At 40.3% G+C, this 12578-nt stretch overlaps 2 protein-coding genes across 2 annotated transcripts; one reads left to right on the top strand and one right to left on the bottom strand.

Annotated features, from left to right (window-relative positions):
- The first annotated feature begins 1544 nt into the window (after positions 1 to 1544).
- Positions 1545 to 4251, top strand: LOC102079526 (T-cell acute lymphocytic leukemia protein 1 homolog). Its single transcript, XM_025898815.1, has 3 exons — positions 1545 to 1772; positions 2148 to 2212; positions 3044 to 4251. Exons 1-3 carry the CDS (start codon positions 1732 to 1734, stop codon positions 3523 to 3525), a joined length of 588 nt encoding a protein of 195 aa, XP_025754600.1. The 5' UTR covers positions 1545 to 1731; the 3' UTR covers positions 3526 to 4251.
- Positions 4252 to 8965: 4714 nt separating this feature from the next.
- Positions 8966 to 12254, bottom strand: fam174c (family with sequence similarity 174 member C). Its single transcript, XM_003452518.4, has 3 exons — positions 11831 to 12254; positions 9904 to 10026; positions 8966 to 9609 (listed from the first exon to the last, which is right to left on the bottom strand). Exons 1-3 carry the CDS (start codon positions 12088 to 12090, stop codon positions 9606 to 9608), a joined length of 387 nt encoding a protein of 128 aa, XP_003452566.1. The 5' UTR covers positions 12091 to 12254; the 3' UTR covers positions 8966 to 9605.
- Between the last annotated feature and the right edge of the window lie 324 nt (positions 12255 to 12578).

The following is a 12578-nucleotide window of genomic DNA, read 5'->3' as shown; positions in this document are numbered from 1 at the left end:
AATATTTCATTCATAGCTTCATCTGTACACTTCAGGTAGAATTTGCTACAAACAAATACGGAAGCTGCATAAAGGAAGGCAGTTATTTAACAGACAGCACAGCCGAATTCAAAACAACACATAACAATAATCAATAAGTTGCACTCTGTTTCAAAAAGAGAACGTTTAAGTATGTAAATAAACGAAAGTGAACAAAAACAGTGATTTCCGAAGCAGAGTTTCGCTCGCGGTAGTCTACAAACTTTAATGAAAATAAACACCATAAAAATATGGAGCACATTGTTTGCAATACTCCTCATTAAGCGTTTTAATCTACGATGGTCATTAATCACTAAAGTTTGTGGATGGTTAAGGATATAACTCGTGCAGGTTTTTAATCACGAGTCTCACTGCCGTGTCTCTGTGGCTCAGCCTGACTGCAGACATCTCCTCACCTGTCTGTCTGGACACCTCGCAGCCTCCGGCGCAGGTAAACTCACAGAGCAGAGACATTTAACGGAAAGCGAAGCGGCCGTTTGATGGCGTCAAACATCAGATAGAAAAGTCTAACAGCTCGAGAGTGAACTGCCCAGCTGGAACCACACGACACCTGCAACGCTTCCTGCTGCGCGCGCACGCACACGAGTTAGAACTACTTCAAATTACAAGATGATTAAGTAAAAGGCGATTGATAGAAGATTAACAACCACCAATAATTTCTATTGTGCAGCCACGTACAGAAACCCATCGATCAATAAATCAATAATGAAAACAGTTACATTTGTACTTTTATAGGCTGATGCAGTGTAGAAGATGTTATACTCCTGTTTGTAACTGGCCTAGACAACATGGCTCAGTGTGATCATTTAGCATATTCTCCTCCTTTATTTCTGATTTTTAAGGGCGGGGGGGGGAGTAAGTCCTGCTTGGCAAAGATTAAAACAAAATCCCAGTTTACCAGCATCTCATTAAGCCTTCTATTATTATTATTATTACTATATTATTAAATCGTGCCATTTCCCTCTTACTGATGTGTCCTATAATAGCTGTAAACGTATTTTGGTGCAGAAATGTGAACAGATAGAACTTCTGAGGAATATATTTCCCTTTAAAATCTCGACTCACCTGAGAGGCGCGTTAATGCTACTTGAAAATAAGTCTGAGATTTTCATTTTTTTTACCCCCGTAAACAAAAGCGAGAAATCCTTAGAGCTGACAAGAAAACACGACTACAGTTTAAACAGAAACAATCATATGGCGATGAATCATATGTGGCATGTTTGGTTTTACTTCATGGCAATAAGTAGGCTACTTCAGTTACTGTTTCAGTCACTGAGAAGCAAACTCGACAGTTTTCGCCACAGGACCAGCCTTGATGGTCTGTGCGTACTGGGTCCGGCTGGCAGCGGTGGGCTGTGGAGTCGTGACGGAGGAGAAGGAGGAAAACACGACTCCTACAGAAGGGGGAGGGTGGAGGCGGACCAAGGACCCTGCAGGTCCCTGGAGAGCTGCTTCCTGGGACCCTGCGTTTAATGACTTTAATGGGACTGTCTTTATCAAAGGGGGCTCCCAGGAAACGACGCGCCGGGACACGGGGAGGTGGGGGTGGGAGGGTCCGTGGATATAAAAAGAGACGACTGACACTGACTCTCCACAGAGCCGAGGGAAAGTCACCGGAGCCCGAACTGCCCGCTGAACCCCGATTATCCACCAGAGTCTCCTTCACTTCTGCTGCTTTTGCCTGCAAAAGACATGCTGCACGAAGATATCCAGGAGCTCCACACCTTCCACAGGTGAGACCGGCTTTTATTATTGAACTGTAAACGGCTGTGTTACTGTGATGATTCATAGATGTTGGAATTTACTACAGCAATGTGTTTGCACTAAAAAGCTGCTTGTTTTACATAAGCCGCTGTTATTACCTGTTTATGCCATTATTGGCATTTTAATCTGCGGTATTTACACAGTTTTACAAGATAGGGAGAAAACATTATAACGATGATGGTGTATTTGTTTCAGCATGTTGCTGGCATCTACAATGTATTAAAACATTTTATGAGTTTCTGTAATTCAGGCAAAACCTTTGCAGAGATCCACCTGCTGCAGAAAAACATCACCAAGGAGGATTTTTCTGCTCCTCACTAACGTGTCTGTGTGTCTGTGTGCAGTGATCCAGATCCATGCGTCACCTTGAAGCACAGAGCAGCTCCATATGAGAGGAACCTCGCTGAGGGTGAGTTCACTGCATCACCAGATATGGAGACTAGCATGTTAGTGTGCTCTTCTATAGTCCTCACAAAACACATTTTAGCAGCATTAAGCTTTGATTAATTCAGCATTTAAGAAAAAATAATATCACATTCAAAAGGTCCACTTATCAGTAAGTTATTAGTTATTAGTGATGATCAGTATTAGCAGTTGTTTTCAACCTTAAATTATAAATAAACCAGATAAGGATGCTAATAAGATGAAAAGAGGGCTGTTTTAATTTGACTTTTTAACTAAAGTAAAAAGCCATGCAGTTTTCCTTCCTATTAAAGATAAAACCTTGACAATGATGCTGTATAAAAACATATTTTATAGACAGAATGAGATTGTATTTCTTCTTCATGTGGTTCTGTTTAAGGTGTCGTGGTTTCAGTTGTGAATCCTTAGTTTTGTCCTTGTGGTTTTGAAGATTGTTCTCTTTTCTGTGCTTCCTGTCTCTCCTCTGTTTCTCCCACTCCAATTCCTGTCTTATTTCAAAGGCATGGCCCTCATGCAGCTTTCAGTTTATTCCCACTTCCCTTCTTTGTTCTTTTCTGACTTCACCTGTATTTTGTAATCCTTCTCTACATGTTGTGCAGTTAATGTGAGTCTATTCCCTCAGTCTTTGTCAGGTGGTCGTCTCTGTTTGCTTCACTTCTGTAGTTCTCTTTTATTTATTTGGTTCTTTTATTGGATTTTTTCCTACTAGAACAAAACAGGTTTTCTTTCAGGGTCACACAGCTACTTTGTACCCAAGCTTACATCCTTAGATCTGGTTCTCTGATCACCAGCTGACCCTTCTTTGCTCTCCCCTCAGGTACCCGTCCCAGAGTGGTACGTCGGATTTTCACCAACAGTCGAGAACGATGGCGCCAGCAGAACGTGAATGGTGCATTCGCAGAGCTGCGACGTCTCATACCCACCCACCCCCCAGACAGGAAACTCAGCAAGAACGAGATCCTACGCCTCGCCCTCAGGTACATCAACTTTCTGGACCATCTTCTGACTGAGCAAGACCTCAGCGGGGCCCCACAGAGCCAGGCTGTGAGGCTGGAGGAAGAGGAGGAGGAAGACAGACTGCAGGGGACGCCATCACCAAACTCCACCTGCGAGAGTTCATCAGAGGGAGACTCTGATGGGCTGATGGGGGAGCTGAGGCAGCTCCAGTACCAGCAGGTACAGCTGAGCAGATCGAGCAGAGATCAGTTGAGACTGTTTCATCACTCCAGATGTGAAAGCCACTGCAGTCTGGGGTCAGACTGTTGCTCATGTGCTCCAGTTCTTGATTTTGATTTGTAATGCTGTGAAGATCTGCTTGTTGCCAGTCAGCTGATTCAGGTTCAAACACAAAGATCTAAACAGACACTAACAAGACAGAAACCTTTGTCATTTACAAGCTTTTTGTCAGACAATGAATCTACGTTATTTCTGAATGATACACGACACTTCATGCAGCAGACAGATGAATTATTGATCTTCATGAATAAATGATCATAGGTCAGACATACTGGCAGTAGGAACATCTGGTTCATATTGTAAATGTTTTGGGTTAAGCTGATGATATTCTTCCCCAGTGAGGTGTACAGAGTGAAAGGGAAATGCGGATTTTAAAGGTCATTTAATACATACTTGAGATGTTAGTCTAGCTAAATAAAAGTACAGAGTGAAGGCTGGTAGCTTTAAAAGTACACATGCGTGCTAATGTTTCATGGAATTATACATACATATAAATTATTCTATATTTAGTAATTCACTATTGAAAAAGTTCATGTGATATTCACATGTATCAGTATTATTAGACGTGTGCTTTCCATGTTGTTTGTGTGTGTTTTGATATTCAGGGTGATGTTCTGCCATGCAGCAGAAGAACCAGTAACCAGATTCAGGTTCTTTCATATACGAGGAACCTTTGGTGATTTTAATGTTAATAAAAATGTCTTTTTGTCCACTGATGAAATCTGTGATGATGCACAGGTGTGATGCTCTTATCTGAATACAGATAAATAAAAAATACATAGAAACTGATGTTTGTCCTCCTCATTAATGACAACCTGCTGATTCACGAGTGCAAGACTATCACAAACTCTTTCTATATTTGCACCTGATGATTGACTGCTTCTAAGTTAAGTGAAGAGCTGCAATAAACTGATACCATCACATACTCATATAGTCTTTGTCCAAGAGGTCCTCGGCATACTTCAGTCTGACTTAAGGGTGTCTCTTTTGCAGAAGTGGTGGTCTGGGGTCTTTAGACACATTGCTCACTAGTTTTCTTTCCGGAGTCTTTGAAATTTTTATCTTCCTACTTCTGCCACACTTGTTCTTTACTGTGAGGGTCTATGTGAGTTTCTTGACGATGCCTCTAACTCCAGTTGTTAACAGAAATGCTGGGATAACTTGGTATATCCATCTGCTGCTTTGTGACCATCAACAACTCTTTTTCTCAAATCTAAACTGATTACTGTTGGGTTTTTCTGCATGATGCTTTCTCAAGAGGCAGCAGTGGTTAGCATGTTGCTTCACAGCAAGAAGGTGCTGAGTTCAATTCCACTGTATGGCCTGTAGGGCCATGCTCTCTCTGGGTACTCTGGCTTCCTCCCACAGTCCAAAAACATGCAGTGAGTGGGGTTAGGCTAATCGGTAATTCTAAATTGCCAATAGATGGAATGTGAGTGGTTGTCTGTCTGTGTGTGTTAGCTCTGCAACAGATTGGCTAAGACAGCTGGGATAGGCGCCAGGCCCCCCACGACCCTGAAACGGAGACGAGAATGGATGGACGGGTTTTCTGATGAAGCTTGGGTTTTCCTATTGTGTATAAACTGGAAGTTAACTCTCAGTTTTCATGTGATTTTACAACCTTTGATCATTACAAAGTTACAGCACATCATTGCACAACAGAGGTTTTTGCTCTGGATCGATAAATAGGTCAGGGTTTTAGGGGATAGTAATATCTAACCTGGCAATTTTTTTCTGACATAATTCTGTTGTTGTGTGTAAATATAAATGATTCATTCTTTCTAAGGAAAATATATATGTTTTGAAATGCTGTTTTGAAAATCATGTGCTCTGCTAAAACAGTACTTGGGCATATTTTGACAAAAATATGAAATTTCACTGGGGGGGCTAATAAGTTTGTCCTCAGCTGCAAAATTATCCATGTAAAATACTTTCAGTTGCAAAGCTTAGAGAGCGCCTCTTAATAAATCCTGAAGCATTTTAATATTAAGAAAGCTTGCAGACAAAGATGCAGACTGTTAGTCAACCTGTTCCTGGTCCTCCTTTAAAATTCTCACTCCTTATCACCTTCCAGTTGTTTTGAAACACAAATTTGTAGTGCATAAGTAAAAATTCTTATTGTTATATTGTAAAATGTTATGTTAATTTATTTTTTGCTTTTTAAAAAATTATTTAAATTAATTTCAATGCCAAATTGCCAAATTTTGTTGCAGCAGTGTTAGTGCAAAGCACCTGAACTCACTGTGGAGGTGTGTGTGTGTGTGTGTGTGTGTGTGTGTGTGTGTGTGTGTGTGTGTGTGTTTTGGGGAGCAGGGGGATTGGGGTGGAGTAGACTGTCACTGTGCCACTGTAACAAGGCCATGATGAGTTGAGGAGATGACTGATAAACATCTCACCCAATCAGACGGCCCTGAGGGAGATGGCAATAACAACAGCACAACTCAGAGGAGCAGAGGGGCGTGTTTCAATTAGAGAGCTCTGTGTGTGTGTGTGTGCGTGTGTGTGTGTGTGTGTGACAGAGAGATATCGGCTCATCCTCAGTTCCCACCACTGTTTCTCCGTTTGGCTTCCTCTTGAATATCCAGTGGGGTTAAGGTCAGGTGGCTGTGGAGGAAAGTCCACTGAAAACCAGCTCCCCCTTTCAAAGCTCCGAGGTGGGTTTGAGGCTCATTAATCTGCTGCAGGATGAATCATTCTCCAAAAATACGCAAACCAGAGGATACAGCATAGCTCTAAAGGATGGATTCCTCCATCACCTCATTTAGATTTAAAGTGGAGTAGAATCACAGCACAGAAAGATTAAGAATTCTCTTCCATCATCCACACCTGCACTCTCTGTCCACTTTGTTTGCCTCAGCTTTATTTCACTCTTGGTGCATTTGTTTGGGCCAATGTGACAACCTTACTCTCACTCGGGTAAGGGCCAAATCAGCTGCTTTCATTAAACACACTGTGTGTGGGGATCTGATCCAAACCAAGTACCTGGTGTACTCTGCAAGCTAAGCAGCTCACTAACATATAGACATGTAAATGCTATCTTGCTCAGAAGGTTCATATAAAATCCCAGTTTTTTATGCTGCTTTTTGGTTTTCTTTGGAAAACCAAACATTGTGTGTTTGGAATGATTTCCACATTGCATGGATCAGTTTCACTCAAGCTTTAGCTGTTGGACAGATGGCCTCACATTTGACTCTTTGGCATACAGACCAGAGTTCATGGTCAACTCAATGAGAACAAGGTGCCCAGGTCTGTGGCTCCAAAAGAAGACCTGTCCATTACCCCGCTTGGCAGGTGGATTGAGGTGTTTGTGCTGATATGCTGTGTTTGATTTTCACCAAACTTGGTCATGTGCACTTTGGCCTCATCTTTGCAAAGGACATTATTCCAGAAGACTTGTGGTTTGTTCAGATACAGTTTTGAGTCTGAGATGCATCAGTTTTCTGCAGTTTCTCTGAGCATTACAGGCCAGCAAAGTGTTAACATCTGGTTTTATACACATGTTCAAACTTGCTGATGATCCTTCAATCGAGTAGATTTGAGTAAGCAGTCAGTGTGCACTGAGTGTCAGCCAGTTGGGTCTTGGTTTTTTAATCTCTCAGCTAACACAACTTGATGCATTGGACTTCTGAAGATGCTCACTTTTATCCTCCTGATCCTGCTTTGGATCCATAAAGTGTTTTAGAGCTCAATGCTCCGCCCTCTTAGAAACCTGTGATCCAGCCTTGATCTGGCTCTGAAACTGCCCCTTGATGCTCAGAACAATAATCGTACATCTATCTGTTTAGTTAGCTCCTCTGATGTCATGTTTCCCACTATCACAGTGTCTGCTGGAAACTGGAGGTGCAGCCATATTTCTAACAGGTGAACAATAGCTGCAGGTTGATTTAGCTAAAATTAGTGATGGTCTTCAGCAGATTTATTGACACCTGATCAGATAAACTGTGTGAAAACAGAGAGACTAAGGTGGGAACCGAGGATAAGCCAGCATCTCACAAACACACACACACACATATACTCAGCTTTCTCTAATTGAAACACGCCCCTCTGCTCCTCTGGGACCTGTTGAGTTGTGCTGTTGTTATTGTGATCTCTCTTGGGACCGTCTGATAGGCTGAGATGTTTATCAGTCTTCGGCACCACGCCCACTCATCATTAGCTTGTTACAGTGGCAGTTCAGCCACCAGAATGTGACCTCATATCAGCAGTCACCCTGCTATCAGTGATCCTGACAGACCGTGAGGTGGGAAAAATTGCCAATTGCTGTTTTATTGCCTCGGAATTAGTTCAGTGAGCTTAGTAACAAAGCAGCAACAGGTGGAAGAACAGGGAGAGAAAATTCTTTCAGTTATGGTGACAAAAAATTAATTTCCACATGTGTATGAGGATTTGTGGGTGATTTCTTTTCTGGTCAATTTGTTTATTGATTGAATATAACAGTAAAGCAAATTAGTTTTTATTAAGATACCAAACTAAAGTTATTTATTTACAAAAAAAAGATTTGTTGACTCAAATCTAGTATGAAAGTATTGCCTTTATAAAAAACTGTAAAACTGCTTTTTGGCAGCTTTATAAATTATCTGTGTTTGTGTTTTCTAATTTTATGACAGGTGGCCCTGTGTGTGTGTGTGTGTGTGTGTGTGTGTGTACGTACATAAAATGAAGTATTTCTCACACTGTGCTTAAGATTTCCTTATTTGAATACATTTTGCAAAGATTGTTTGGGATATTCATTCATAATATTTGTCCCACATTATCATTCAAATCTTATCCTTTTCTGATATTCAGTTTTCTGTTTCAGGCTGTGCTAACATAATCCCTACACTACATATAAACGGGTGCTTTGCTATTAAAGTTGCCTTTAGCTGCCTTTAGCTGCATGTTTGAAACAGTAACACTGGTGACATCTTGTGGTGAACTCCTGCTACTACAGCTTCATTTTGACGCTCCAGCCCTCACCACTAAGCTGTAAATAATTGGATTTTGAAAAATAAAATTAAGGGTTAATGATTAAATTATTTAAAAAAAACAAACAAACAGTTACACAGACTCAGTAGCTGCTTTGAGATCCTCACCGATCCCTGCTTCTAATACAGGACCTAAGAGCTACTTGGTAAAAATAATAACTTATTTTTTACATATTCCAGAAGTATTTTGCTTTGTAAAAGTATTTTCCCATATTTTATATTTATGGTTACAACAGTTTTAGATATTTTACTGATACTTCATGTGTTTTTTGAAATATTTTTTACTTCATGCATTTTCACTTACTTCTGTAGAGCTTTTACAAAATTATTTTTTCCAGTACTTTAAGCACATTTTTTTAACTACAGATATTTTATTTTACTATATTAAGTTTGTAAAAGGTAATATATCATATCATGTCACCTGACACGACAATCAAAAACATACATTACTCTTAATCTTGCTCCTTTTTTTTTTTTTTTTTTTTAAACAACATGATAAAAAAAATAAAGTAGTCAATAAAAACTAAAAAGCACAAACAGATGGTAAGGCATTTTTTATATTCAAAAATCAGATTTTAATGTTTTGTTAAGAAGTGTGAATCTTGTCCACAGAGAAAAAAATGTCATCAGGAATCAAAGAGTTATACAAAAGCTTCACGTTCACCCTTTTAGTCTCAACACAGCCAATGTGAAACATCGTGAGTTTCTTAACACTTTGTTTCAGGGGAGGCTAACCGTCTGTCAGGATAACAAATCCTGATCAATTGCAGCATTTCACACCACCACTGCTGCTGCCTGCCATCAGTTTGCAGTAGTATAAAGCACGTAGTCAGAGCAGAAAAGCTCAGAGTGGAAAAATACACCAAATAAACTCTTAGAAAAACACTCTGAGATAATATTAATAGGAGTAACAAACAGAAAAGGAACATTTGGCCTCATGAGGATCCACTGATCTGTCATGTCTGCATTTCTGTCATCCGACACCACATGTAAAATAAAAAAAATTCGATTATCCTGCTCATCTTCCTTGAGCAGCTGAGATTTGGCATTTTTCTTCAATGACTATTTGGTCAGTTTGTTTGCTTTTCCACTTCTCTCAGCAGTCGTTGGTCACTTCACCCACCCTCTCTCAATCTGTAAGCAATACGAGCTGATCCATCAGAGGACAAAGACCAGGACTCATCTGAACAGAGACAAAGATAACACCAATCAGACTGACTGTAAATCAAAACTTCGGTCAGCAAAGTTCAGACTTTGGAACAATTCCAGTCAGTGTGTCTGGATTATTTAAATAATCAAACTATTAAAAATAATCAATATTCTTTTGACCACTTTGTGTTTTCATGATTATATGTTTTTTACTTTTACTGATGAATATCAATTAAAAACAAACAAACAAAACTTTTACTGGTATCAGCTTTGAAATTAGGTTCTGGTTCTATTTCAGCGTTACTGCTGTTGCCTGTTAACCTCTGACCTGCGGAGGCTGCGAGATTCGTACAGCGTGTCGTCCTCATCACTCTCCACCGCATCCATCTCCACAGCATCGTCCTCGTTCGACAGTAGACCATACTTCTTCCTGTGGGTGGGCTTCTTCAGCCTGACGACATCATCACAAAACAGACATTTACTATTAACTCGACCCCACTGTGCTCCAAACAGATAGTTGTAATGTACAGCACTTATAAAACCACGGGTGAATGATGATATTTATGAACTGAATGTGAAATGTTGGGGGGATTACATTCTTAATGTAAAGGCACAGCTGCAGTACTGTAATACTTCAACTCAGAACAAGGCCAACTGATGGCCAAAACAAATTGAGACACTGGTAGACGAGGATTAGTGTTAAGTGTTACCTCTTGAACCGCACAGTGAGTCCAGCAACTTTACACAAACGCATGACTGACACTCTGCACAGGTGTGTCACATCGCTAATATGAGAGAGAGCTTAGAATGACTGAATTTACAATGATGTTTGGTGTGACATCACTCAGGTGGGAACCAAACCTGTGATTTTACATGAACACCACAGCTGCTCTAAATGATGGGAGAGACCGAAGGCCAGCAGTCTGTCACTAAACCTGCTGGTTGATGATGAGCAGACTGAGGTTACACTTTACAGCATTTCCAGCTCGGCTCAGGAGAGCATTTCTCATGATATCTGTCCTTATTTATGACAGTTAATTTTTAGTATTTACAACTATTTTTTTGTAGCATAAAGTAGATGAAGTATTGCCTAAGTGCTGCACAATATGTCCAACTGCCTCTGACTCACTGACAAACTAATGGCGGGACTTAGTGAGTTGTTTTCAAACGAGTTCTGTTTTAAGTACAAGTCTCTAACTGAAGAGTGGCCACTGAAAGGCTTGCTCTAGCGTAAGTTGTTAGATTTAAGGATGACATTTGGCATTATGTCAGTTATCTGTTACTTTTGGATTTATCTTTATACAGTGATATACTTCTACAGCCGTGTACCCTGCTCATCCAAATGTGCCAAAAAGCTTAGAGTAACTGTACAGCAAGTTAGAAATTGCCAAGCCTCATATGTGGACAAACACTAAGCCACACTATTCATAAATTCACAGTTTTAAAGTTTCTCCGCTTCTCAAGTTGTGGACACATTGTACATGTGCCTCACGTGACTTCCTAAAACTGCAGGAGCGACTCTTCCGTTTGGCTTCTGTAAATATTTGTAATTATTGTGACAGTTGACCCTCGATTCTGACTGCATGGTCTCCGTCTGTAAGGAGCAGCTTTGCTGACTTCAAATTAAATAACGTACTTCTCACCAACCACTACGTCAGATGAAACGAGAGACCAAGTTCCACCTACTATTATCAGAAAAGGTTACACTGAGAGGAGAAGTGATAGGAGTTTGGAGTGTATGCCGAACTAAAAAATGGTTACTAAAACATTATGCTAAGACATATATAGTCATTTACAACACATAAAAATAGCTTATACAAGCGGAAGTTTTAAGTTGTTAGATTTATGGAGGGAATTACGTATGTTACTCTATCCTTACTTTTGGATTTCTCTAATAATTTGTCAGATACAGTAACATACTTCTACAACCGTGTACCCCGAGAATGCAATCTATGTCAAAAAGCTAACAATAAACGTGCAGCACCGTATAATCTACCAAGCCTCATATGTAGAGAACCAATAGAGAAGACTCCATTCATAAATCCAGTTTTTTAAACTTTCTTCGCTTCTCAAAAGTTATTGAAGTACTGTAAATTGATTTTTTGAAGCTGGAAAATGTACTCGTCAGTTCGGCTTTCATCTGATCTGTAAATATTTCTAATTATTTTGGACATTTTAGGCCTAAATTGTGACTGCGTAGCGTCTGACTGTAAGAAGCAAGGGTTTTTGTTCTTGAATTAAATTGTAGTTCTCACCGCACGGCTCGGATGAGGAAGTAGAGGACACCGATTATAGTGATGCCAACGAGGACATAAAGGGCCCTCTGGATCGTCGAGCCGTCCACGTTGAAGGCATTAAACGAACTCTTGCTGGTGCCGTTTGTGGCCTTAACCCCGCTGGAGTTCGTCACGGCGGTTCTAGGAATTTCGGTGCTGCTCTTCACATCCTCCGCCACGGACAAGAAAACCCAGCATACCGATACAAGAACCGCTGAGAGACTTCGATAAAAAGTCATTTTATATTTGAAAACTCTCAAAACAAAAGATAAGAAAGGAAACTGTACGACTTTCCACCCGGTTCGGGAGCAGAGTCGGGATTTCCCAGATACACGTAGCGTTAGCTAAACTCCACCGCCACACTGTTGTCACACAATCCCAACAAGGAAGTTTACGTCCAGCAAGGATCGACGTCACGATAAAGATGGCGGAGTCACCAATCACTGTAAACCAATCCGCAGAAGGAGGGGCGGGGTTTACACAGCACTGTACCACACGTATTAACCCAAGACTTAAAAAAATTATACAAATGTAAAAATGGACACTAAAGTTTTTTTTGTGTGTTAGATTGTAATTTATTTTATTTTTAAGCATTTATACTTCATCTAAGCTTATTTGTTATACGTTATGTTTATTAGGCTGCTGTAACACAAGGATTTCCCAGTTTCTAGGATAAATAATGTAACCTATATCTTATCCTATCTCACAAACCTACAAAGGGACTCAA

The sequence above is a fragment of the Oreochromis niloticus genome, linkage group LG15 (assembly GCF_001858045.2).
Source record: "Oreochromis niloticus isolate F11D_XX linkage group LG15, O_niloticus_UMD_NMBU, whole genome shotgun sequence".
NCBI lineage: Eukaryota > Metazoa > Chordata > Actinopteri > Cichliformes > Cichlidae > Oreochromis > Oreochromis niloticus.
This window is presented reverse-complemented; position numbering and strand designations above follow the sequence as displayed.

Bases quoted from the DNA above. Each gene is read 5' to 3' on its own strand.
- LOC102079526 (XM_025898815.1), top strand. From the start codon at position 1,732: ATGCTGCACGAAGATATCCAGGAGCTCCACACCTTCCACAG. The intron at 1,773-2,147 runs GTGAGACCGGCT...GTCTGTGTGCAG, and splicing joins GAGCTCCACACCTTCCACAG to TGATCCAGATCCATGCGTCA. The intron at 2,213-3,043 runs GTGAGTTCACTG...CTCTCCCCTCAG, and splicing joins TGAGAGGAACCTCGCTGAGG to GTACCCGTCCCAGAGTGGTA.
- fam174c (XM_003452518.4), bottom strand. From the start codon at position 12,090: ATGACTTTTTATCGAAGTCTCTCAGCGGTTCTTGTATCGGTATGCTGG. The intron at 10,027-11,830 runs GTGAGAACTACA...TGATGTCGTCAG, and splicing joins TTCCTCATCCGAGCCGTGCG to GCTGAAGAAGCCCACCCACA.